The 27895-nt window shown below is 47.5% G+C and overlaps 1 protein-coding gene across 5 annotated transcripts in view; it reads right to left on the minus strand.

Moving 5' to 3' along the window:
- ZNF217 (zinc finger protein 217) overlaps positions 1-27895 on the minus strand; it is a 39189-nt gene that overhangs the window by 9365 nt on the left and 1929 nt on the right. For 3 of the 5 annotated variants that reach the window (XM_055545346.1, XM_055545345.1, XM_055545344.1), the window contains one exon: positions 2284-4050. In XM_055545346.1, coding sequence (XP_055401321.1) covers positions 2284-3679 — 1396 coding nt within the window. In that variant the 5' untranslated portion in view covers positions 3680-4050. Of the gene's footprint in view, positions 1-2283; positions 4051-14422; positions 14631-17819; positions 17903-19085; positions 20238-27895 lie in introns of those variants that run through there. The other 2 variants (XM_055545343.1, XM_055545342.1) reach the window with 2 other exon arrangements.

Consider the following 27895-nt stretch of genomic DNA (forward strand, 5'->3'; position numbering starts at 1 on the left):
TCAACTTACATGAATCACTATTATTAATCCAGTTTATAAAAGTTGAAAACAATAAATCATTTACTTTGCTTTTTGATCGTGAAAGTAAATCTAAAGAAAGCCAGGCTGGCAGTAGATGACAGTAAGGTAAGTCTAGACCAGAAGGCCCATCACAGTGTGGGTTCAGGGGATCCAACCCCTCACAGAGCGCCCCGCTCTTCCGCTGACACTCACACCCAGCTCGCCAAGACTTCAGCTGAGCTTGCATGTTAGAGCAGTTTACTGCTTCAGCTGCGTGTCGGCATTTATGGTGTGTTGCGTCACATCCAGAGTTACGAAATGCCTTTACTCCGACACAAAGGACGTGAAATGTCCAGTCTACCAGGTTCCTGCTCCTCCAGCTTCACCCATGATTCTGTTGTGCTGTCCTTCATAAAGGATTTTTTTTTAATAAATAGGCAGCTAAAATCATCCTTGGGAGGTAGAAGATAAGGGTCGATGAACCAATTGTGTAAACAGGGAAATCAGGGCAAAGAAAGGTTAAGCAAGACGTAACCAGACCCATCGCAAGTCTTGGTGCTCCCAGCTATTATGGGCCATCCTAGCCGTCTGCTGACAGGGCCCAGGTTTTCCACTCGGTCCTGCCCACGCCGCCTACAGGCAAATGCGACTGTCCGCTCACAGCTCTTGGGCATCGGGGCATCTCTCTCACCACAAACGGCACAGCACTGCCACTGTTTCTAAGAAATCACTTAGAAGACTAGAAGGCTATGTTTAAAGTCATTTTTATGATGTCATTAAGACATCTAATGCATTTTCTAGATTTCTAAAACCTGAAGATTATAAGCATGCCAAGTGCTACGTTTCCTGTCTCCAAGGAAACTCAAAACACACTAAATATTTGTCATGAAAATTACCACCCTCACCCCCATCATGTGATCAGGACAGAAACTGGGCACCAGCTTGAGAGAAGACGTATCATCCGGTCACATTCCCCCTGGGTCTCATACACGGGGCTCTTAAGAGACATCCACACACAGCCAACTCACAACACAAGACACCAGTGTATGTTTAAACCAAGACCATCTCTGTAAAGGATACTGTTTTCCTAAGACTAGCTCATGTTCTCATCATTCCCCAGCTGATTTGGCAGGGGTTTATCAGCTGAGCTCCAACAGCAGAATCCTCTAGTCAATAAAAGATTACTAAATGGAGAGAAAAGCTGTGTGAAGAGGGGCACGAGCTGAAGCACAGGTGGGATGCTCTGCCCTGGACGGTGCCCCCCTGGACCAGAGAGACCCACCAACAGGCCCTCCGTTTCCTCTGCTGCTGCTGCTAAGTCGCTTCAGTCGTGTCCGACTCTGTGCAACCCCATAGACAGCAGCCCACCAGGCTCCCCCATCCCTGGAATTCTCCAGGCAAGAACACTGGAGTGGGTTGCCATTTCCTTCTCCAATGCATGACAGTGAAAAGTGAAAGTGAAGTCACCCAGTCATGTCCGACTCCTAGCGACCCCATGGACTGCAGCCCACCAGGCCCCTCTGTCCATGGGATTTTCCAGGCAAGAGTACTGGAGTGGGGTGCCATCGCCCTCTCCGCCGTTTCCTCTAAGTGCCATCAGAACACTAGAATTGTGACTGAGCAGATTGGATCTTTCAATTAGCTTTGATGTGTTCATTCTCTATACTTTACCAGGTGCTGGAGTGACTGAGTTAACAAGTACCTGCCCCCAGACACACAGATCGGGGGCCAGGCAGCACCCAGTGGCCTCCCGGTCACACCCTTTCTCCATGGACGGTCACTCCCGTCCTGATCTCTGCCCGCAGATACACACGTGGAGTACGTGTGTGAGAGCTGGCTCCTGACAGAAAGGCAAGTATACTGCCTTTCAGGGAACCCTGCTTTTACAGACTAGGCCTGGGATGCTGGGATGTAAGTGGACGCCCCGTCTCTCCCCTTGCGGACATCGGGGGCCGGGGTACCCTCTGCTGGGGGCCGCCCTGGGCCCGGGGGCATGCAGCTGCACCCCAGGCCTCTGCTCCCCTGTGACACAGCACACGAGCCAGGTGAGCTAACGTGGGGCCTCTGTTAGCAAAATATGACATCACGTCACTCTCAGAGCAGGAAGAAACTGCGACAGGCCTTTTAAGGCCACCCTACCGTTACAGAAAGGCGACGAAGGCCCTGAGAGCTTAGGGACTTTTACAAGAGGGTGAGACCGGGAGCCAGCACCCAGACCCGCCCTCAGTGGGCCATGTCCTCCCTGCAGGACCAGGCGGGGGTCGGGGTGGGGGGGCAGCTCACCCAGGTGCAGCCCGTCCGGGAGCCCATCCTCGGAACCGTCTTCGGAGCCAGCCTCCCGGTCCAGGGCCCCGCTGTCATCCAGGGCGGGCGGCAGCTCCGGGGAGCACGTCCTGGGCTGCCTGCCGTCCGCGGCAGCGGGGGGCGAGCCGGTGTCGGCCCTGCGGTCCTTCTTGTGCACACGCGAGTGCAACACCAGCTGGTGGTAGGTCCGGAAGGCTTTGCCACACTCGGCGCAGTGCGTCGGCTTCTCCTTGCTACTGGCCAACTTGGGGTCCGCGTCCACAGAAGGCACTTCGCCATGGGGGTGTCTGGACTTCTCCTTGTCTTGGGAGAGGCCGGGGCAACCGCTTTTACTCGTCCTGGGCTTTCCGGAACCTTCGGGCTGGCTCTTGCTGCCGTTCCAGATCTCCCCCGGCTCCTCCTTGTCGGAGCACGACTCATCGTTGTCGGTGCTGCCCTCCTGGCCCGGCTGCTGCTCCTTCACCTCTCGGCACACAGCCACCTTGCCCTTGGTGGCCAGCTGCCAGGCCTGGTAGGTGGTGAACGGGTCCAGCTGAGGTATCCACTTGGCCGGCTTCTTGGCGATCTCGGCGGGGGACGTGGGTCTCAGGTTCAGGAACTGCAGCAGCTCCGCCCCCGGCGACGGCATGCCTTCCTGCGGGGCTTCGATCTGCGGGCCACAGGGCCCGGAAGCAGCTTCTTTGGTGTGCATCTTCCGGTGATCGATGAGACTTTCTTTATTTGGAAACAGAAAGCCGCAGACCATGCAGATCTTGTACGGCGAGGAGACGCCCTCAGCCGCGGGCTCCTGCACCACCTCGTTGATGGTCGCCGGGCTCTCCAGGCCAGGCTGCAGCCTGCTCTTCGCCCCCGACTTGCCCGTGTGCGTCCGCATGTGATTCTTCAGAAACCAGGGCTCCTTGAACCGCCGGCCGCACATGTGACACCCGTAGGTGAACGAGTCCTTGTGTTTCTTCATGTGGATCTCGACATCGAAAGCCACGCGGAACGTCTGCCCGCACACTTCACAGCTCAGCTCTTCATTCTCCTTGCAGCTCTTGTCCTTCGGAGGCTCACTGCGCACCTGGACCTTATCCAGAGGGCTGAGATACTCTGCCTCGACGCGCAGGACGGCGGGCTCGCAGAGGGTGGGCCGGTGCTGCAGGAGGACGTGCTTGCTGAGGTCCTCGGAGCGCGTGAAGCTCTGACTGCAGAACATGCAGTCCAGGGGCATGCACCCCTCCATCTGGGTGATGCTCTTCTCCTGCGCCGCTCGGAAGGGGACCGCGGCGGCCCCTTTGATCGTCATGGCGTCATCAAGCTCCATTTGGGTGCCAAGGGAATTGCCGATCACTTCCGGTCCATCCATATACACCAAGAGGGATTGGGTTGGCATGTTTCCTGTCTCCTGAGGATTGTATATAAAATTAGAATCTGCTTGAGGAATCTCTGGAGTTGGAATAAGGCCACTTGTAAAAGACTTGTCACTCACACACCCAGCAGCCCAAGGCTTCAAAACTAGAGCAAATATTTGTTGTAAAAATTCAAAAGAAAGTGTGTATTCCTCTACCGTCGTCTCTTCACAAGTCCAGGAAGCTCAGTCACAACGCCGATCGCTGGGTCTCTCTAGGACCAGGCACAGAGACTGCCCAGCGGTGGATGCAGAGCTGAGCCAGCACAAAGCATGAGTTCTGTCTTCACCGAGTGGCTGATCCAGCTGAGCAAGAAGTCACTTCCAGCAACCTGGAGACAAGGGACTTCCAAAACCTAGAGTAGAAAAAAAAAGGTGAGCTCCAGTCAGAAAGGAGAGAAGGCGGGCGATGACTCAGTGGTCTTCCCCACGAAGGAGAGAAGGTCCCCGATTCAGTGGCTTTCCTTTTACCTAGTATCACTGTGTACAGAGCATCCTGCTACGCATGCTCATTAATTAGACCATTAGCGTTTTATCCAATAAACCTTATCAAACCACAAGAAGTGCACAGTTAAACTGAAAACCTGGTGCTTCGATGATTTAAATCAAAAATGTCAAGTTTCAGAACAGAAATGATCAAATTCAGCTTAGTATGTTTTAACTGCCACTAAAGTGCATGATGTGTATCCTTACAAACAATCTCTACGAGTCTACAGACCTGTAAAAGAAAAAGAACAACTATGAAAGCATCTGAGGCAAAATTTTAAAAGCCAGAGTTTCACATTTTCTTATAGACAAATACACAAGAAACACAAATGCTTAAAAGCACACTGGGATTACACATACCCTAATCACCAACATCACTGAAAAACAGGAACCTCTCCTAAAATCCCCACTCAAGAAACCCATTTTGGAACAGTTTCTCATCCTAGCTACACAGAACCTTAATATATTTTGAACCACTGGACACTGTGCCCCTCATTCCACTGCCCAAACCCGTTTGCTTTTAACAACCTTCTGCCTTCAGTGGGCACCAGGGTAGGACTTCCTTGCCCAGACTACAAATAAGGAAATACAGACACAAAGCTACTTTATGAATGCACACATTTTAAGTAAGATCCTCAACACGGCTGGTTCAACATGGCTTAGGCTTCCATCAGAAAACAGACCTTCTCATTTCTAATTCACACGTGTGTTGGCCAGGTGCAAAATGGATGACCTGACTGAACTGCAGGCTCTGAGCTGGAAGCGAATTTTCACACTTGCAGAAGGATTAACCTGTGAAGCCAACACCCTCCACCTTCAAGGTGAGCACAGGAACTGTTTTTACCTAGTCCCAGCTACTTTAACTGAAGTCAGTCAAGTCCACCCAAGAAAACAGAAAGACATGCAAACTACTCCCACCAGAGTCAACAGTTAACACACACACACACAACTTTCCTTTCCTTCTCTCCACTTCCTCAAAGAGCAGGAACCAGTGGGCTCAGAACAGGAGGAAACATTTCTTCCCCTTCTTCACACCCAGAAAAAGAAAATCCTCCTACTCCCTGTTATCTTTTAGTTAGGAGTAAACTAGATCTTTAACGTTAAGCTTTTCTACCCAAGCCTGCAGATCAAAGTTTAGGGTAAAGAAAGAATGGACTAAGGTGTTTTATCTTTAGTTTCTTAGCCTTTTGTTGCAGTCACAATGGAGGAGAAACACGCAGACTGGGCTGCCAGCTGCTGGGCAGCACAGAACACTCCAGAGGCCCGAGTTCCAGTCCTGGCCAAGTTACAGCCTTGAAGCTCTCACCACCGCAAACCCCATCTTCCTCCGTGTACTCAACGCAGGTGGTTAAATTACAGGACCACTTGCAGAGTTCAAAATATCCATGGTCCTGGGGTTAGACACACTTCATGGGTAGACGTTAACTCTGTGATCATGCTGATCAAGATGTGAGATGATATTTGGATTTGTTGAGTGATTCTTTAGGTTTCCGTGTAGTCATTTACTCATTCAGCAAATATTTACTGAATGTGAGTGTCCCAAGTAATACTGTAACTGAAGAAAGTCACAGCACACGCTCTGGAAAAGCAGCTCTCAAACCCTGACGACACTTTTCACCGGCCTACAGCTGAGTGAGAAGTGCGAGCGGCGACTCCGTGAGCAGCACACACAGCTACAGGAATTCATCTCAATTTGAATCAAGCCTGCCCTTTATTTAAGACCCTTTCTACTTTTGGGGTGCCAAAATACCCCTCTTATAAAATGAAAAGAGTGGCAATAGGAAAGGGTTTTTGGGTTTTTTTTTAATGTCCCAATTTGACAAAAATCAAAGTCCTGCATGTCAGACCTCAACTTTTTTTTTTTTAATCTGACAATAATCTGACATTTGTCAGCTTTGGGGAACTCCACTTTTCTGTAAATAACCTCTCCCCAAAGACACCAATCCTGAACTCCCAACAACTCTGGATGGAAAACAGCAATGTGGTGCACTTCCCTCACAGGGTAGCGGCGTACACTGGAAATTCCTGGCTTCTGACAATTTAGTTTCAACTTTTATCTTTGAAATGTTCAAATACCTGGGTTAAGTAAGTCCTCATCAGCTTCCAACACAAGACCCAAAGGAGTGGCACAGGAGGACGCTGGAAAAAAGTCTTCAGAGAAAGAAGAGCTTCAGTTTTGCCCGAGAGGGTGAACAGGATGGGGCGGGAAGCTGGGGGATGGACGTCCCAGGCCAGGGGGTCTTCTGGTGGCAAAACCCCCAGCCAAGGGACAGAGCCTGGCAGTCATCAGCTGTGCCCAACTGCCCGCGGCCCAGGGTCACAGCAATCCTTCCTGTCCTCTCAAAAGGCACCCAAGACAGGCCATGCCTCCAGCCCCCAGGGGCAGACCTCCTGCCTGCTGGCTCACTGCTGCCCCCCAGTGCCCAGAAAGGGCCACAGGGTCAGCCTCTCAGGAAACACAGGCTCAGCAGGACAGGTATGCAGGACTGTGCCGGTCTCTGGCCACTCACCAACCGTAACTGACTTGACACTAAAATCAACTTGAATGTTCATCAAGCCTTCTACATGGCTGTCTGTGGCTGCCACCTAATGACCATTTTCTACATTGTTAAGAGGATAATAAAAAGTGAATCGTATATAATCGTACCATAAAGTTGACTAGTAGAAGCAAAACTGCATCATTTGGATTTATAACCACTTTTCTTACTGACCTGCCAAACCTAAAATGCAAGGCCTCCTGGGGTCATCTCTCACAGCAAATGCCTTCAACTCGTTTCCATTTTATTTATTTATTTACTTTTGGCTAAGTTGTGCGGAGGCAGCACGTGGGACCTCAGCTCCCTGACCAGGGATGGAACCTGGGCCCCCCGCCTCAGGAGTGTGGGGTCTTAACCCCTGGACCCCCAGGAAGTCCCTGCCCTCAACTCTTGACACAGACACTCAATGCAGACAAAACACTTCCTTAAACTATAAATCAGTAACTACTAAGACTAGACTGCTCACCAAAAATCAAAATTCTTTATATAGAGTGCCCGTACTACCAAAGACTTGAATAACTTAGACTTGAATAATAACTTATGAAAACAGACATTCTAACCTCCCTCCTGCTCATGGTGACAGAGCCCCACCCCACCTGAGGGAAGTGTGAGCGCACAGGCCCCCAGAATCCGACAGTAACCGATGGGGCTGAAGAGACCTGTCTGTCTCGACCAAGAACGGGAGATGGGGTGCAGGGGGAGACGTCATGAACCAACAGGCTCGCTCTAAACGCTAGTTTGCAGAAGTGGTAGCCTTCTGAACACACTAAGCTGAGCGAAAAGTGCTCAGCAAAAAAGTTTTCCAGTATCTAAATTTTTTTTAACTTTTCCTCAGGTTCAACGACAGCACTCAACCGTCAGCCATTTACTCCTCAGGCACCTGAAGCAACAGGTTATTCAGTGTAACTTTCTACTTGGAGAGAAAACTAACCAAGTTATATTGTGATCACTTCAGTAGATACTTTTTTTTTTAATTTACCACAACATAAGCTTTGAAAAGAAAGAACCATACTGCTGTAACCACCTAAAATAAAATAAAAAAGTCTGGTGTTCTTTAAGCCATTTATTTTTTTAAAAAGCAGATACTCATCTGTGACTAAAGTTACTATGAATTCTGCCAATGCCTACAGACCTGGAAATTAGCGACTACTACCCACTCTCTAACGCTCGATGAAAAGCGCATAGTTTGTGCTTACGCACACACGCACAGAAATTACAGGTGAATGCCATCCTGCCGACCAAGTGACTTGGAAATACCGTTCTTTATGCACAGTTGTTCTCAAACCAGTGACCTCAAAGACAGCACACCCCAACTGAACAGGTTATCTGACATGGAAAATCTACCATGGTGTGCAGCAGTAAGGTATTCAAAGTCCTCAAACCTGTTAAAAACACATAAAAATTCTATTTATAGCCAAGTAATTTGCAGTATTACAGCAAGTCATCCAAGCTACCAAGGTATCTAAATAGATGTTGAAACATTCAGTCTAAACAAACTGCTAGTCTCTGGCCCATTCATTTGTATCCTTTAAACTTCAAAATTATCTCCAAGATCTGGTTAGGAAACTGACAATTTTTCTACAGGTTTTCCTTGTCTATTTGACACACACTATTTTTTTCCTTAGTCTGACAAGTGAAGAGAACTCTGCATAGCAACCTACAGTGGTGATCAAAACCCACTGACTAAATCCTTCAATACTATTTCAAGGAAATCACCAAGGTCACACCCATTGAGCAGATGGTCAACCTGACTTTCCTAATATAGCTGTGGAAGGATGTTTCAAAGTTAAAGAGAAAGATTAAAATATTCAGCTTATATTCAACACCACAACCTATTCGAAAGTGAATGATTATTCAAAGGCAGAGCCTGAGAAGCTGTAACAAGACAGTCTCACTGTTGAAATTCAGTGTAGGTGCTCAGTTCTACATGGGAGACCAAGATAGGATAGAAATATAATCCTGCTAGCACATTTGCAGGTTATGATGACGAACTTAGCCTGATTCCTCCTAAATCAATTAAGGTCAATAAAGGATCTTACTATAAACTTAAAGCACCACGTATTAGCTTTAGTTTCAGTACTATCAACATTAACAGATACTGTAGCCTGTAAACTGGCTTTTAAAAATTCCATCTTGATGTGAAAGAGAACTGTAAGGGAAATTAATTTTTTTTATTTTTAATTAAGCAAGAAGCACTGCTATCAGTTTCTATTATTCCCACTTAACCAGTACTACTTAAGTATTTAGAAAAGATTTTGAACAGGACTAACTAAAGATAATTTCAACGAACTAAAAAAAAAAAAAACAAAAAACAAACACATGTATTTTTTAACTATACAGAGAAAATGCTGCACACACAGATAACTGAGTGTATATAAATATATATATTTGTATTTCTGTATGTACATGTATACACACATAGATATACAAATCACCATAACCATTATGTTACCCATTACCCCACACACACACACCTCTTTTTCCACAGAGCCAAATGAGGAGTGTTCTTAATTATACCCAATTTAACCCAACTTCAGATTATATATAAACAAGGGTAATGCCTTTTAAGGCCCAAGATCTTTCTTTAGCCACATTTAAATATTCCCCTCCCTAACTGTTGAGTAGATACTAAAGCTGTATGTCTGGCTCTTTCAAATCACCTATTCGCTTTCAGAAAGAAGAAAAAAAGTCTACCTTCAGTTAATACAATCACTGCTCAGTAGACTTACACACTGAACTGAACTTATCCGCCAACCTAAAAAACACACAAAAATACTTCTTCTGGTGTAACTGAACAGTTCTGAGGTTATCCTGATTTGTTACAGGCAGGAAATACAGCAAGAAACAAGCGTTTCTCCTAAATGCTGACTGGGGAACAAAACATACCTGGACTCTCCCTTTCCAGCCCATAGACCCGTATGCTAAACTGAGGCTCCCTGACCCCGGCAACGCGAGACAGCACGGACGGCTCTCCGGGAGCCCCCGAGACTCGGGCAGCTGACTGCAGGCCTGCTCTCCTGCAGAAGCAGGGGACCCTGCAGGCCAAAGGCCACAGGATTAAACTCCTTCTCTCGTACACAACTTATTCAGCTGTCTTTTCGGGTTTGGTAATTTTATTTCTCAACTTTATCATAAAATTACCAAACTGGCCCCAGATTTCCAGTAACTCAGTTATGCTGTGACCCTGGGCAGGAAGTAATGAGGCTGTTCGGAACAGCCCGCCAACAGCGCTCTACCTTTCTAAGGGGCTCTGATGGGCGTTCCGGTGTAAAGGAGGGGTGGGTGGTGGCACCCGGCCGGCAGGGGGCCGCTCCGTGTGTTGGAAGATTTCTCTAAGAATTGAGCTTACTCACCATGAGCTGCAGATTTTAGGAAAGGATGGTTCTCTACCCACCCCTCCACAGCCCTCCCACTTCCTCAAAGTCAGATTTCTATCTGCCCTCACGGCCTCCATTCCAAATCCTCCGCCCTACATACCACTGCAAATTTGCCTAACTATAGTAAAAAGCTGGAGCAAAGAATCCACATCACCTTCCTCCCCAAAGTCGCCATTTCACCAGCATGCTGGAAGGGTTAACACTGCCCCCTCAAAGTCAGGCTATTCAGCTGTAAGGCTTAAGCTTCCCTCCCCCAAATTTAAGAAATTTCCTGCTGTCTTTGTGCAACTCATCCTTTCTTCCACGTGCATTTAAGCCAGTCAGCACCCCTCCCCCAAAGACCTGGAGAGGAGGGGACGAATCAGGACCCTTCCACGGTCACCACCTCCATTCACATGCTGCAACCAAACCCTTCACTAGTTAGAATATTTAATATGATTGGGATTCCTTCAATTCCACTTCAGTGGCTGTTCTGTAAATATCTTCCAGGCTGTTTTTTTTTTTCATTTTGTAACACATCTCAGTAATTTGAAAACTACTCAGTGTATTCCACATGAAGTCATTTAACTTAAAATCTCCTTACATTTATTTTATTCTAGTGGAACAAATACTCATCAGTTGATAACACTGTCTCATGTGTTTCATTCTTACTGTATAATTCTTAAGCCTGAAAATATATAGCCATTGTTCAGTTCTTTGACAGCACCTTTCCAATTCATCTATTAAACACACTACTACACAATTAAGCTAAAATAAGAAATTAGAAATGAACAATTTAAAACACAGGCAGTAGTGGCATCTGTGAGCTGAAACAATCTGAATTTTTTTTTAACCAAATGGAAACAAAGCTTCATGTAGAACATTAAAAAAAAAAAAAAAAAAGGTCCAATCCTTTATAGTCCTAAGAAAAGGCCCTTTTTTTTTTTTTTTTAAGTAGTAGATTTTAAGCAGTCAAGAATCATTACAACTACTCCAAAGTTCTTTCCAACCAATATCATGTCTGGAACAACTGTGAGAAGAGAATATAATTTTACAAAGTGGGAAAACAGCACATCTTTTGGGACCCCCGAGGCTCTAATCAAGCATTTCAGAATTGAGAGTGCTCCAGGGTTGGGCAGGCAACCCTGCTGTGGCAAAAACAGGCCATTTCATCATAAATGTTGTTAAAAGACAGAGAAGTGATTAGCATTTATCTGGAATGAGGAGACAGAGGGACCCTGGCCTTGCCAGGCCATTATATTCCTTAATTATTTCATCACTTTGTAAGTGACTTGATGACTGAGTTCTATTTTCAGATTTCCTCTGAAAAGGACCACTGGAAGGGGCTTTTATTAAAATAGGCCAAAAATGGAGGATTAGGAAGAGAACTCAGACCAGCCTCTGCTTAAACCTTTACTGGCAAAAGCTAACCCTAACCCTCCATCTTCCTCCTTTACCTGGGACACGGGGGATCAAGCTGTTATCTAAATCAATTCTTCAGGGTGACCGGGGCAATATTTTCTGCAAGCTTTATCTGAATGGTGTTATCAGTTCCTTTTTTTGATTAAGAAGTGAAAGGGAATAATATGAACCCAAGTACTAAACCTAGGTCTCACAAATTAAAAAAAAAAAACCCAGCAAAGGTCAAACAGCAGTGTTTGATGGTGTTGTGAAGAGAAAAGCACTGAGGTTGGACATGAAAGAAAAAAGTATGTGTCCTTTACCTAGAAAAGCCATGCTCTTCCCCCACTTCCTCCTGCAGCATGCAAATCAACGTGTAGTTCTGAAGGAGCAGCCTCCCCCTTCTCACCAAATAATTAAAATTCCAGACAATGAGATTATAAACCCTATTCTACCAAACAAGCCAAATAAATGGTCAATCTGGCTTGTAACTAACAACGACTGCATTTTTAAATAAGTCACTGCCTCTTGATTTCAATACTTATATAACTGATTCAAAATGGCAGCAATTTGAGGTGGGGGTCCACTTCCACTAAAACACCGGGATTAAACACAAACACACACACACATCACTACAGTCTTTAGAATATGAAACAAAACAGTATCTAAAATAAATAGGACTTCTCAGAAAAAGTCATCTACCATTAAGGACATGCCTTAAAAAGTCCTTAGCACACATTAACTAAGCAAGCACAAACTAGTGGTTTGACTGTTATATTTTTCAGACAAAAAGCAATTAGGTTACCACTCTGCACTTGTCACTAGGGCTCTAAAGGCTTTATGGAAAATCTAGGTCTATTACTCATTCTCAAAGTATTACCAAATTCATTATTTTAAATCTTATTTGATATCAAGCAATCAAGGCAGTCTATCAGTCCCAGGAGGCGGGAAAAGTACAGTACGGACCATTTAAAACGTACTTCTTGACACATACAAAAGAGAAGGTGAAAGGCTTCCTTCCAGACCCCTACCTAGTGGCCAGGCCCGGCGGGCAGCTGCTGTCCCCCTGCCTTTTCTTTTGTTGAGCTTAATCTCATGTCAACTCATTCAACCAACTCAAAAGCGATGAAGACATAATTGAATCAACCTGAACTAAATCAGACCTAGGGTTCTTAAAACATACAGCTTAATGTTTCCTAACGATCTAGAAAACTAGGAAACCAGCTAGCTTGCACAGGGCTCAGTAACACAGGCCCCCAGACCTGCCAAAGGATCACTGGACCCGCCATGTCTTCAATACACGTTAAGGAATGTTCAAGCTCAACACTCCAAGGCCTATAGGCTGATCCAGAAAGATAAATTGAGGCTCAAGGAATTTCAAAGGGGAACCAGCGCACCAAAGCCTCACACTCTGAAGTGACTATTCTTTTCTTGGAAAACACAACAAAAAGAGAAGAAAAGTTTACACTGCTCCAAGTGTGAACAGACTACTTGGGGGCCCAGAAGTGGCCAGTGATGGCCTTTTCCTGCTCCTGTTACTAAGCCTTGCTCGAAAACTTCCCCTCCCCAGCCCCTGCCCACCCCACCCCCACCCACCCGCCCAAGAATGCGGCTTCCCGTCCTCGGTGGCCCTACCCTGAATCCTAAAACGTGGGTTTCAACCCCGGACCTGGACATCTATCCCGACCCCGGGGCGCCGGTCCCGGCCTGTGCACCCCGCAGGCCAGGTCTGCCCCCTCCGAGCAAGACCGCCCGGGCCGCCCCAAATCCAGCCTCCCAGAGACCCCAGCAGCGCCCTCCCCTCTCGCCCCCTGCCCACCCCCTGGGGCTCGCCTTTTGGGGCCAAATCAAGAGCGAAGAGGGCTCTACATCTGAAACTGAGCGGTTTCGCCACTCAGCGCCTCCTGGCAGAAACTTCCCTTTTAAAAAAAAGAAACACTTTTAGGCTAACATTTCAATCCCTCCTGCCCTTTAGAGTTCCTACTTCTGCTTCCAGCTGGCTTTTCGCGTCCCACTAGAATTGAGCGATACAGTCTTAAAACGTTCAAGGGTTACTTTTTTAAACTTGCCTTTTTTTTTAAATCTTTTAAAATTAAAGGAAAAAATAAAATAAAAATAAAAACCGTATCACACACATCCAGGAAACGCGGCCCGGTGCACCGCCTGCTCTGGGATGGGCAAAAGCCCGGGACTCCCGGGGACGGGTCTGGGGGCGCCCAGGGGGCTGGCCGGGGTGCGCACCCGGGTCTGCGGTGCGGCCAAGCCCCTCCCTCGGCCCGGTAGACGCGCCCTCCGCCGGCCCGTGCGCCCGGTCCCGGCCATTGTCTGCGGGGGACGCCTGTTAGGACGCACTGTTTTGCCTGTTCCCAACTTGCGCCGGCCCCTCCCGGGCCATCGCCGGGGACCCCGCGCCAGCCCGCCCCCCACGGCCGGGCCAGCCACCGTGGGGACCCGCCGGGCGGAGCCACCCAACTTTTCAAAGAAGCCCCCGGCCCAGCCCCGCGCAGGGCCCCGGGCTCGCCCGCGCCCCCGGCCGTGCTGAGGTCCCCCGGAGTGAGCGCGACGGCCACACCGCCGGTGCACACCCGGGGCTCCCCGGCACCGCGCCGGTGGGATCGCGCGCAGCCGGGTGGGGAGGGGGCGCCCGAGAGGGGCGGGGTGGAAGGCAGGGGCGGGGGGCGGGCTCGGGGGCGCGGCGCCCCTCTACCTGCGGCGGCCGGGGTCCGCGGGAGCAGGGGCGGGGAGGCCGGGGCGGGGGCCACGGCGAGCCCCCCTCGGCCTTTTGTGCCGGCACCTCCGGGCCCCGCGCCCGCACGGGGCCCCTCGCCGGGCCAGAGCCCGCGGGCGAGACCGCCTGGGGACCCCGCACCGGGGAGCCCCCCCCCACCGAAGGCGGCGGCCCCCACCCCAGCCCACCCCCGCCCGGAGAATTTGGGGGCCGGGCTCACCTCGGGCGCGGGGCTAAGGTGAGCGGGGCGGGGGTGCTCACGGGGGGCCGAGGCACGGGCGCCCCCTACTCGTCCGCGCGGGGACAGTGCAGGCGCGGGGGTCCCCAGGGCCGCAGGGCCGCGGCGCGTCCGGCGCACGGGGACTGTTGGGTCAGAAAGTGCTCGCGGAGCAGCTGTTGCGCCCGCCCTCGGCCCCGCGGCTCCGCGACGCCCCGCCCCGCCCCGCCGGCCGCCGGTCCCTCCCACAGGCCCGCCCCCGGGCCACGTGACGCGCGCGGCGCGCCCCCGCCCCGCCCCCCGGACGTGGGCGCGGGCGCGCTCCCGCGGACCCCGCGCCGCCGGCGCACGCGCGCGCCCTTGCCCGCCCCGCCCCCCTCCGCTCCCGCCATCCGGCCTCACGCGGCCCGCGCGCCGGCGGTTCAGTGACAGGTACGCGGGGCGGGGGCCGCTAGGGCCGCGCGCAGGCGCAGTGCCGCCGCCCCGCCCCCGCAAGGTGTGCCCGGACGCCGGGTCAGCGGCCCTGCCCCCGGCCAGGACGGGCCTTGACGCCCATCGGGGGGGTCAGGAGGCAGCTGTGCACGTTTTGTTCAGGTTTTCCTCAGGCATGAGAAGGGTCCATGAGATGAGATGATTAAATGTCTCTCAAATGTGCATCTGCACAGAACTATCTTTTAACTGTCACTGTTTTTCTCAAAGGGCTGAGCTTGCGCTGGTCCAACTTGAAATTTCTAAACTTGGCCTAGGTTCCAAGAATCATCTTGGCTTTGATAGAAATCCACATGGGTGAAATCAGACTTAAAGCTGGGGACCAAAAAGCAAAATAAGCCTTCTCCCTCCCCTTAACTGAAAGCGTTTCCCAACTATTCTTTTTATTTGTTCACACATACGCACAAAGGTTATGATTCCGAAGGCCAGGGATATTCCCCCCCAGTTTACGTAAATCCCAAGGAGGAACCACAGAAGCAGTAATCACATCCACCAAGTTCTCTGCCTCAAGATGCAAACGAATGCAAAAGTAAAAGCTATGCAAGTCGCCACAAACGAATAGCTAAGTGTTTTTTTTTATTGGCCTTCAATGTATCCAAAATGGAAAAACTTAAAACGTATCAAGAAAGGCCCTTCAAGTATATATTTAATAAGTCAGTACCCCCAAAAAGCCCTACCTAAATGCTCCGCTGGTGAGCAGTGCAATCCTTAATAAAATAGGAAATGGAATTTGAGAGACAGTTTCTTAGCAAAGGGGAAGAATTTGCCCAAGTGTGATGTTTTGCTGTCATTTTATATATAACTACTAACCCCACATATAGTCTGGTTAGTCTTTTTTTTAAAAGGAAATGAACCAATTACTTACTCATACTTAGTTAATTAGCAGTGCCAGAAGGAGTCTTAAGCCAGAACTTTTTTTCGCTCAAGTACACTGATATTGATCACTTCATCACTTCCAGTACTAAAGTTCCTTTTCTCAGGAAAGATGAATATCATTCTTAAAAAAATTTTTAAGTCTTGATAGTCACGTCCCAAAACACAGTCCAAAGACACACACTCTTCCTAAACAAGAACCTTCATTTAACTTATCAAAACAAATGACTCTGGGCAGAACTACAAAACAAAGAAACAATGAACAAGTGAAACCAAATTGAGTCTTCACCGAAGTGTAGCCTCACTCTACATGTTAATGGATAACCTTTGAACTCTGAAACCTTGAATGCTGTAAACACAATAGCACTGAGAGTTAAAACGCCTAGTGTCAAAATGGAGCAAAAAGAAAAGTCCCAACTTTTCAGTAGGAATAGGGAAACAATCAAAATGTTTGACAAATAATCGTTTCACTAAGAACAATGAGGATCCCGGCTCTCAGACCTTGTTGCTACTGAATTAGTTTCTGAGCAAAAAAAAAAAAAAAAAAAAAAAAAATGGTGCTTTTCCCTATTCCCTCACAGAGCTACTACTTTGTGAGCCTAAGAGCATCATATGGTTTGTTAGTTACATCATATGGTTGTTCCTCTCCCCTCCCCACACTCAGGCCTGGCCAAAACAACAACAAAAAAACCTTATTATGCTGTGGCTTTTAAATTGAAAGATAATTGTATAAACTAAACTGTCCGCTAAGAGTTTTATAGGCGATCCTTATGTTTGAGCAAAGAATTACAAAGAACCTTGTTCCTGGAGGCGTGCCAACAAAACTGGGAAGTCGTTGCAAAATTCTGCCAGTGTCCAAGAGCTGGGTTGCAAACACGTACTGTGTTTTTAAATGGACAACAGAGTGAGCTGAATGCGTCGTAAGGGCGTCTCGTGAGCCACATTCGTCCCTTATAGAAGGCGGAGACCCACACTTCAGATTTCCTTGGAAAGCATGTATGGTTAAAACAATTAAGAATGAAAACTCCAGAAGCAACAGGAGGACACTGGGAACACTCGGTTTTGTAGTAAAGCTAAGAACTATTATCTTAAGAAATGAAAATCGAAAACCGAGCGTTGGGCTCCATATACTTAGCTCCGCCCACGCGTAATCCTGTTTTGCCATCGCCACCCCCCAGCTCGACTCTCTCTAAACGAGTCAGGTGCTGCAGAGACGCAGGCGACACAAACAATGGAGCCAGAAATGTCCCTTCCAATGTGAGCTGATGCTCCTGCTCACACGTTATTCGGGGAGAGAGGGAAGACCCCACTTCACCCCTTCTTAATGCCACACACATCAGCTACACCTCATTTCTCACAATTATCCAAACAGACCAGCCCTCCTTAAGATCTATTTCCCAATGTATGCTTATAAAATCGCACCATTATCTCTGATCTAATCCTCGTGATAGGAGCCCTCTGCCTTTAGCTAACTTCTGATTTTCTCTCCAGCTCCTCCTGCCTGCCACCGCATTCTCAGCTTTCTAACAAAACAAAACCAAACCCCTTCTGATTTGCTATGTTTAACATCCATTGGAATCACCATTTGAGTTAGCCTTAATGAGAAGAAGAGAATGCCAGTACTATCTTACTTTCGCAAGTATTTGTTTTACTGTGGAACTATTATAGAGAAGCGATTTGGAAACTGTATGTAAATCCAGGGGCTGAAACGGTGCCAAGACAGACTTAAAAGAATTCAGTGTTCAGAGCAGGAAAACCTGAAAAACTGCAGTGAGGAGTTAGCAGGAAAAGAAAATGAAAAAGTTAGGCAAGCCCTTGCCAGCTCTGCAAACTACAAGGGACATTTGAGAAGGAAACCGGGGCAGCTCTTTTAACAAGACTGAAGCTCTAAAGGAAGCAGGGATCACCAACCACTCCAGGGAACACGAAACTTCTCTTTTCTATGAAGTTTCTTGATCCCCTGCAGTCATCTCACAATTCTAAATGCCCTGTAAAACCACACAGCAGTACATGATAGAAAACAAATAGCAGACATTACCTTTGAGAAGGGTAGACAGGGTCTGGAACCAGGGGGGCCTCTTTCTCCCTGAGTTGGCCCCGTCCACCTGACTCGGAACAATACTGGAAGAGATGTGATTGCTGGTTTTTATAAGCAAACCAAAAAAGGGAGGAGCCAAGAATAAGGCTCAATATAAATAGAGGTTTAGATGCAATCCCGACTTGACTAACCAATCATGACTGGTAACTTGACTGAGGACCCTCCCCCACCCTACAAGCACAACTTATCCACAGCCCCCCTCCACTATCCTGCAGGATTGGTCCAAGGAGGTCTCCACTCAAAGTGCCAATTAAACTTTCTTGACAAATTACACGGGTCACAAATAAAACAAACTAGAGGATATAGCAAAAAAAAAGAAACACTCAGATACAGACAACGAGCTGGTGGTTATCAGTGCGGGACGGGGAAGGGCAGGGGAGAGGGGGAGGGGCAAGACGGGGGAGGAAGATGAGGGCTGCAAACTACTCCACAGGGAAGTAAACAAGCTACAAGCATGTAGTGTACAAGTCAGAGGACAGAGCCGGTATTCTCTAACCACCATAAACGGGCCTTTAAAAGCTTTGAGTCACTTTGTATACCTGAAACATATAATACTGTACATCAGCTATACCTCAAATATAGGTATTAACATATATATATAAACAAGTACAAGGGATGTAGTATGCACCACGATTGATGTAATTAACACGACTGATACAATTAACATGATTGATGTAGTTAATGTTATCTATGAAAGCAAAACAGTAAATCCTGAGTACTGGTCATAAGAGAAAATCTGCGTGTGTGTGTGTGTGTGGGTATGAGATGATGGGGGGGTTCACTAAACTATGATCCCTTCATGATTGTTTTTTAAGTCAACCATTACACTATACACCTTAACCTTACACAATGCTGTGCGTTGAATATATCACAATAAAACTAGAAGAAAAATAAATTACATGGGTCACATAACATTTGGAGCACCTCTTTAAAGCTTTTGTCCTCATCGAATATTCTAGATGGGGACCCGTGGGGTGAGAAGGGGGTGCCAATAGGAGAGGAAGGTAACTGGCATGTCCTGAAATCCAGTTTTCATCATCATCTCACAACAGGGAACCATCTTCTATCTGTCCACTTATGCCAAAATCTAGAAATCAAACGGCGGTATTTCATCTCCATCCCCCCTACACACACACCCCGCCTTTCTTTATCCATCAGCAGGGCCTGTAGCCTCCACCTTAATATATCTCAAACCTGCCCACGGACCTTCATCTCCAACACGAGGCTGCCCCACAGCACCGAGAGCGCTCACTCCTGCCAGCACACCACGGCGTCTGCAAACTTCTTCCTTTCTAGGTTTGCCTTAATATGTTCTCCACCCATAGCCCAAGAGATCTTTTTACAGTGTAAATCAGATGGTGTCACCACCCTGCTTAACAGCTTCCTACTGCCTCAGGAAAAAAGAACAAGCTCCAGGGCCTGCCTGCCAGCCCTGCCGATCTGGGCCCTGCCTGACTCTCCAGCCTCAAGTCTTGGCAAGCCCGTCACTCAGAGCTCTAAGCTTCAGCCTTCTCTCTGACCCAGAGTCTCCAGCCCTGTGGTTCCCTTCGCCTAGTTCTCTCTCCCGAGCTTTTCAAAAAATCAGCTTCTGTTCCTCCTGAGAGGTTTAAACTCTCTCTGGGCAGGGAGCTGTGGCAAGATGTTGGAATGTCTTCTCTCCAGTAATCCAATCTTGGGCTCAAATATTCCTGTTTCAACCTCTAGACAGTTGGATTAATCCTAGAATACTATTTCATCGCCATGGGTTTCCATTCCTGATCCATAAAATGGTGTGATGGAGGGAGAGAGGGGGAAGTAAATCTTAAAAAAAAATTTTTTTTTAATTGAAGTATAGTTAAGGAATTCCCTGGCAGTCCAGTGCTTAGGAGCCAGAGCTTTCACTACAGTGGCCCAGGGTTCAATCCCTGGTTGGGGAACTAAGACCCTCCCCCCAAAACGTATAATTGATTTACAATACTATGTTAGTTTCAGGTATAGAGCATAGTGATTCAACATTTTTATAGGTTATGTGTGTCTGTCTGTGTCTGTTCAGTCCCTCAGTCACATCCACTCCATTTAAAGTTTTGTGATTTTGGCTAGATTCTTGTAGAAGTAGACCTTTCTCATCACAAGGAAAAAATATTTGTAACTATGTGAAATGGTACGTGTTAATTAAACTTATTGTGGTCATCATTTCTGAAACATGTACATATATCAAATTACTATATTGTACACTTTAGGCTTATACAATGCTATAATGGTAATCATTTGGGCTTCCCTGGTGGTTCAGTGGTTAAAAAAAAACCTTCCTGCCAATACAAGAGGCGCAGGCTCGACCCCTGGGTCAGGAGGATCCTCTGGAGAAGGAAAGGCGTCCACTCCAGTATTCTTGCCTGGAGAATCCCATGGACAGAGGAGCCTGGAGAGCTAAGGTCCATGGGGTCGCAAAGCGTCAGACACAGCTGTGTGCCTGAGCACAAAATAAAACTGGAAGAACTATGTAATAATATCATTATTTCTATAAATATTTCTGTTCATATGAGACCTGAGAGGGTTGAGAGTCTGCATGAAGCTTGTAAGCCCAAAGTCTGGCGGGCCTGGCACTATCGCAGGCACCGGAGCCCGAGCTTACAGTAAGCAAAGCAGACGGAGCTCTTGCCCTCTTTGGAGCTTGTTTTCTAGAGGGAGGCAGACAACACAGGCTCTGTGGAGACAGAAAGAGCTTGCTGTTTTTTGGACTGGGGCTCCTTAAGGAGCAGACCCCGCCAGGAAAGCTTTCTAAGATGAGGCGCAGAAGGTGAAAAGGCTCAGGGCAGAGGACAGGCTCCCTGGGGAGGCCACTGCAAGGGGCCCAGCGAGTGAGAACAGGGAAGCAAGGAAATAATGAGACAGAGGCAAGGACTGGCTTCTTTGGGGTTTTTTGGTGGCACTGGGTAGCATGGAGGACCTTAGTTCCTGGACCAGGGATCGAACTTGTGCCCCCTGCAGTGGAAAGGCAGAGCCCTAACCACTGGACCACCAGGGAAGCTGCATGGCCTGGTTTTTGGACCTGGTAGCAAGAGATCAAAGATGGTCAATTCTCTGGTCTTGCTTTACTTTATCTCATCTGCAGTCCTTGACGAAGTCAACCCCTTCCTCCAAACACCTTCTCCTCTGATTCAGGACACCGCCTGTCCACCTCATTTCCACCAGTCCTCTCTGGCGGCTCCTTCTCCATGCCCTCACTAGCTCTGTTCCCCTGACTCCAGATTCTGAAGTGTTCCAGGGTCCAACACAGGAGCCTGGTCTTTTTCCTACTCATTCTCCAAGTATTTCATCCTGTCCAATGGCTCAAAATACCATCTACAAGGCGCCTAAATTTGTATATTTCCCACCCAGACTTCTCCCCTCAAACCCCAAAATATATTTCCAGCTGTCTACTCCAGCTCCATTTAGACGTCCAGGAATTATTTCTGGATTTCAACTCTCAGACCTTCTCCCACAATCCCCCACCACTAACGGATCCATAAGACCATAGAATCGTATGAGTCTCTCCGGGAAGGGAATGCAGATGGAGAAGAAAGGTCCCGTAGTGAAATGGGTCAGCCGCTGACACGGACACTGGATCACGAATCCCTGTCGGGTACCCCCCAGCTCAAACCAATGCCCTCACACTCACCATTATAGCAATTGTGCCTTCCTCGCCCCTTCCTACTAGAGCTTAAACTCCATAAAAATAAATGACACTGTGATTTGTTCTGGGCTGACATCTAAGTCTCAGTATGATGTCTGTCTACAGCAGCAATCAATAAATGCATTCCAGACAAATGAATATAGAAATAAAATTAATGTACAGAACTCACATGATTCAAAGAGATGACTCACTGGAAAAGACCCTGATGATGGGAAAGATTCAGGGCAGGAGGAGAAGGGGACGACAGAGGATGAAATGGTTGGATGGCATCACCTACTCAATGGACATGAGTTTGAACAAACTCCAGGAGACAGTGAAAAACAGGAGAGCCTGGCGTGCTGCAGTGCATGGGGTCGCAAAGAGTGAGACAGGACGCAGCAACCGAACAGCAGAACTCAGCTGCAGTGAGATCCAGCCAAAAGGGACCTGAAGTTTGAGTGTTTAGGCCACTCACAGGGGTCTGGGCTGTTTCCTCATATGTACAAGGGGGCTTCTAATCTCTATTCATCCTGCCTAGCTGGATGGTTGGGTTGCCCTCCATCATACCAGAGGGAATCTATAACAGCAAAGGACTGCTACCATAACTCTTATCTTGACTGCTCAGTATCAGCTCGGCAGGGGGCTCCGCTTTTGTCTGGACTCGACTCTCAATATTCTTGGAACTCAGCCCCCTTGATGACCTTTTGTTGTTCAGTCGCTAAGTCCTGTCCTACTCTTTGCGACCCCATGGACTATGGCACCAGGCTCCTCTGGCCTCCACTATCTCCCGGAGTTTGCTTAAACTCATGTCCATTTGACCTGAAACCCAACAGGTCCTGTACTTTGCTAGAAGAGCATTCGGAGGCTCTGAACTCACTTTTCTCTGGTTTGGATGAGATGATCGGTGTAGTAAATGGTTTATATAGTTGGTTGGTTATGAATTTTATTTCCTTTTATGTTTTTGGTCTGAATCAGACTGTTAACTCCATCAAAATGGGGACTTGTCCAAACTCACTGCCAGCAGAGCCTCCTGCATGTCTCTGCCATGGGATGGGCTGTGTGGACTAAACCACCAAGACTTAAAAAGCTTCCATGCCAGAAACGGGCCAACCTGCCGAGAAGCGCTAACATTAACAGGGTTCACATGTGCTTTTCACTTTGTAACTCATTTAATCCACCTAACAATCCTGCAAGGCAGGGCCTGTGTTTTCCCATTTGTATAGACAAAGAACCTGGGCACCCAGCGATTAAATAGCTGGTAATAAGCAGCAGAGCCAGGTGCCTACGTTCAGCACCCACCACCCCTAGGGCCTCTGTCCTCATCCACAGACACGGGGCCTCCCTCATCGTGGGGTCCCCTGCCTGGGCCTCCCCCTCAGCGCCTCTCTCCCCTGCCCCTCACCCCAGTGTCCTTCATCACAATGGCCTCCTTTTCCTGTGCAGACGCCAGCGAGGCCTCACCCAGCACCTCATGGTATCTCCCCAGGACCCTGCGGATGTCCTACGAGAACAGAGTAGATGTCCACTAAACGCCAGATGCCAACTGAGGACGAGTGCTGTGTGCCAGGCACTTGCCATCTACTATCTCACTACGCTCTCCCAGTAACACAGTGAAACGTTGACTTCACTGATTTCAGTACAGACGTTTAACAGTATTCAGCCAACGGCACACACACCTACTGTGAGCCGCGCGTTCTCCCCGCGTGCTGGGGAAACAACTGCCAGGGAAGTGGACACCAACAAGTACATCTCTGCCACACCCCAAGCTCCTTACGGCTCAGAAGTCCAATCTGGGGACTTCCTTGGTGGTCCAGTGGCTACGATGCCAGGCTCCCAGGGCAGGGGGCCCAGGGTCAATCCCTGGTCTGGGAACTAAATCCCGCCAAGTGCAACAAAGAGTTGGCACACCGTAACGAGACCCAGCACAGCCAAAAAAATAAATAAATATTGTTTTTAAAAAGTCAGATCTGATCATATCTGGGCCCTGCCCCGAAATCCCAATGTCTCTGAGAAGACAGACAGAATTTCTGGTAAGGCCTAGTGGGCCCTCTGAAGACTTTGGACTTTGTTCTAAGAGCACTAGTTTGCCACCAAAAAAAAAAGTGAGACCGAAAGAACTATCAAACTTCAAGTGTTTCTTCCTCGAGAGATTATCTCCCAAAGGATCTCATCCCACTTAAAAAAAGAAGCGTGGCAAAAAGCAAAGAAGTTACAGTCCTCTTACTTCAAGACCACATTCTCCTCCCCTTGAGGGTAGGAGCTCAGACTCAGCCCTGCCGCCCTGATCACCACACCTGGCACCGGCTGTAATCTGATCAGTCTTCACCCCTTGAGTTATTACTGCCTTTCCCTTTTTCTTCCCCATTGCCTTTTTTTTTTAATTATCAGATAGATGCTCTATTTATAAAAATAAAATTTTATTTTTACATAACACTGAGCAGAGTTCCTGTATGATACAGTAAGTCCTTATTACTTAACCATCTTATGCCTTTCTTTTAAAAAAGAGGAAACCAAGGCTCAGGAGCCTTGAGCAGGCTGTCTGAGGTCACACAGCTAACAGCCTGATTCCCCATCTTCCAGATGAAGGTCAGTGGACCATTTGAACCCAATGTCAAACCTCAGCTCTGTCACCAACCTAAAGCTCCTAAAAATGAACCCTGATGCACGCTGTTGACACTTATTTCCTGAACGTTCAGCCCTGAGCAGCTCTGGGGCAAGGTTGAAGCCTCCTCGCCCAGCCAGCTTCCCCGCCCCCGTCCTGGGCTGCTCCCCTCCCACCGCTGTCACTCCCTGGCCTTCCCTTGTCCCCGGCGTAGCTCCCCTAACAGTCTGCAAGTCTCCTGTGAAGGTACTGAAGGTAAGGAGGAAAGGTCATGCAAATCACGTCCCAGCAGCAATTAGCAGAGTGCTTTTCGCAGAGCTGGGAGGCAGTATATGTTTGTAAGATGAAGTCTCAAACTTCCATGCCTCCTTTTTACACTGCCTGTCAGAGCTGATCAGTTCGGAAGTCTTACAACTCCTACCATCTCAGAATCTCTCAAATGCACCCTTTTCCTTTTTTATTTCCACAGTCCTTGGTTCTTGTCTCATTCTGATCTGTGTAGCAGTCTCATAACCGATCCTCTTGTCCCTGTCTTCTTAACCCAGATTACCTGTTCCTGAGCCCCACCAATAACCCCTGCCACTGCCCTGTGCAATGGAAATGCGGTAAAATCTCCAGTTTTACCAAAATAAACCATAGTTCCCTCTCTCAGGGAACAAAACTACACGCGGCCCCAGCCGATCTTTTGGCCAGATGCATTCCAGAAGTATTTATTTGGGAGCACTCCTCGGTCCCAGGCACTTAGCTAGATAGTACTTAAGCAGTGAGATACAAAACGGACTGGATTCCTACCCTTGTGGATCTTATATTTTAACAGGAGAAATCGTAAACAGATGAATACATAAGCAGAAAAGCATGTAATTAGAATACCTGCTCTAGAGAAATAATCCCTCAGTTACATAAAGAAGCGTGTACAAGGATGTTCACTGCAGTATTATTTATGAGTGAAACCCTGGAAGCAACCCCGTGTTCATCAAAAGGAAAACGCTGCGTGCACTGTGCTCTATCCGAACTGAAGAATGCGGATAGCAGCTGGGAAGAATGAAGCAGTATGGCCAGGTCGCCAAGACGTGGTGGAATCAAAGGACAAAGCTGCTCCCTGTGGCTGAGTTATGTTGATGTTTGACAGAAAACAACAACATTCTGTACAGCAACTATTCTTCAATTAAAAAATAAAATTTTTTTTAAAGTTGCAAAAAGTAATGCCATACTTTCTTAAAAAACATATACACAGTAATGTATTTTCCAAAGGAAATACATGTATATTGTATATTTATGTGTATTACATAAATACGTATGTTTATGTTTATATATATATTTACATATACATAAATACACACATCTACATATACAGTATATATTTAATGATGTACATTTATAGGTATTACATTATGTATATGTACACATGTGTATACATATACACACGCATATTTGTGTGTGTGTGATGTAAATATATTTATGAACACACACATCATAAGACATATTCATGCTGATCATTTCTCAATATACATAAATAACCAAATCATTATCTTGTACAACCTGAAACTAATACAATGTTACACATCATATCTCAATAAACAAATATATATATATGCAAATACACCAAATTTGGCTAATTCTCAAAAATGGGCAAGGATCCAGGGCACTTTGGTGAGAGCTAAAATTTTAATCTCTTTTCATGTAAAGCATACACATGCCTACTAACAAGAAATTCCAAACTGTGTGGAATAACCTCAGAAATTAAAAAAAAAAAACAGGAGATAAAATGTTTAGTACCCCCACCTACAGCCCTTTCAGGAACAGGAGAGGCAGCGCTCTCTGCTTACCCGCCTCCCTACTCCGGCCGCTGGCCTGTCAGCCTGAATGTCTCCAAACGCATGTGCCATCCGTGTGCACAAGGCCCCACAGCCCCCTGCCCACCCCCCAGGGCCGCTCCAGAGGCCTCCACCCTCTTGGTTCAGTCACCCTTCCGCCCCTCCTTTGTGATACCTGCTGGACCAGGCTGAGCCCACCTGTGTAAACTGCAGGCCCCTTGAAGGGAAGGCCAGTTTCCTCCATGTCGCAGTTGCTGGCCCACAGGAAGTGGCTCAATATTTAGCTGTTCTATTTAATTAAACACTGGAAAAGGAAATGGCAACCCACCCCAGTATTCTTGCCTGGAAAACCCCATGGAGAGAGGAGCCTGACTCCATAGGGTGGCAAAGAGTCAGACATGACTGAAGCGACTTAGCACATCGCACATTTAATTAAAAGAACGTGTTCTTAGCTGTACTATTTAACTAAATAAACATGCTCCCTAGGCTCCTTCATTCACGCGTGCATTTTCTCTCCTGCTCAACAAACATTTATTAAGCACCTACTGTGTACCAGGCACTGTTCCAGGTGCTAGGAATGCAGCTGGAAAGCAAACCAGTCAAAACGCCTATCGTCACAGAGTTAGCATTTAATGTTCTACCATGTTCCATTAAGTGCCGGGACTCCCCTGGCGGGCCGGTGGTTAAGGCTCTTCGCTCCCAATGCAGGGATGCGGATTTGATTCCCGGGCAGGGAATTAAGCCCCCACGTGCCTTGTGGCGTGGACAAAAATAAGGGGAGAAGCGGTCAGGAGATAAAGGGGGGAGGGGTGTTAAATAAAGAGTCCGGGATGAGTTCATGGGGGCAGGCATCTGGGTAAGGATCTGAACAGGGTGGCAGTGAGAGCCATGGGCACCCCTGGGGAAAGAGTCTAAAAGGCCGGCCCTGCAACGACCTTCAAGGGTATGCCCAGTGATTCAAGGAGTAGAAAGAGACAAATCAGAAAATGAGAGCGGTGGCGATGATATCAGTTGCCTGGGGCCTTTGGGGTTTTAAGAAGATAGGATTTTATCTGAATGTACCTGAGAGCCATTGAATGGTTTGAGCAGAGGAATGATGACTGGGTACTAAGAAGCTTATTAAAGAGATGGTAAAAATGAAGAATACTCCTAAAATAGTCAAGCAGATAATCTCCTTTGCAAAAACACTCAGATATTTGTGTGTTCATATTTTCAGGCGACTTTGATAACAACAACAATAGTAATAGAAGACATAAGAAGGATAAGGAGACAGGAAAAATCAAACAATTTATTGAGCCCCTGCTATGGGCCAGTCTTAACACCACACGTAATGTGCCCCATCAGGCTGTTACTGAGTTCTCCTGATAACCCATCTATATTTATGTAATTGTACATGAGTTTATATTATAAATTAAGTATATTTAAATTCATTTGCCAGATGAGGAAACTGGAGCCAGCAGAGGTTTGCTTTCTGACTTACTAGCTTAACTTCCTTGAGGTTCAAAAAGAATAAAATGAAATTATACAAATGTTAAAAAAAAAAAAATGAAATTATAGCCCGATTTGATTCCAAAGCCCAGGCTGCCACATGCCATTCTTTCTTATCCTAAATTGTTGACCTTGGCCTTAGGAGAACAGAGGATAATAATAAGGCTCTCTGATGGAGCACTTACTATGGTCCCAGTACATTGTATGCACCACGTTTGGACACCCAGGCCGACTTAGTGCCCCCTTCACCCAGATTAGAGACCTGCCACTGAGCCGTCACGTGGACGGTGGTTAAAGGGCTGAGCTCATGAAGCTGGGTTCACACCGAGACTCTGCACTACCCAGCTGTGCATCCTGTCACCTCATTTGAACTTTCTTTGCCTCTTCTCCCCATTTTACAGATGGAGGTAAGAATACCCACTGACAAGTGTATTTAAGAGAAATGAACAAATCCTCCCCTGTAAAAAGCTTTGGAGCCAAT

The sequence above is a fragment of the Bubalus kerabau genome, chromosome 13, assembly GCF_029407905.1.
Source record: "Bubalus kerabau isolate K-KA32 ecotype Philippines breed swamp buffalo chromosome 13, PCC_UOA_SB_1v2, whole genome shotgun sequence".
In the NCBI taxonomy this organism is placed as follows: Eukaryota; Metazoa; Chordata; class Mammalia; order Artiodactyla; family Bovidae; genus Bubalus; species Bubalus kerabau.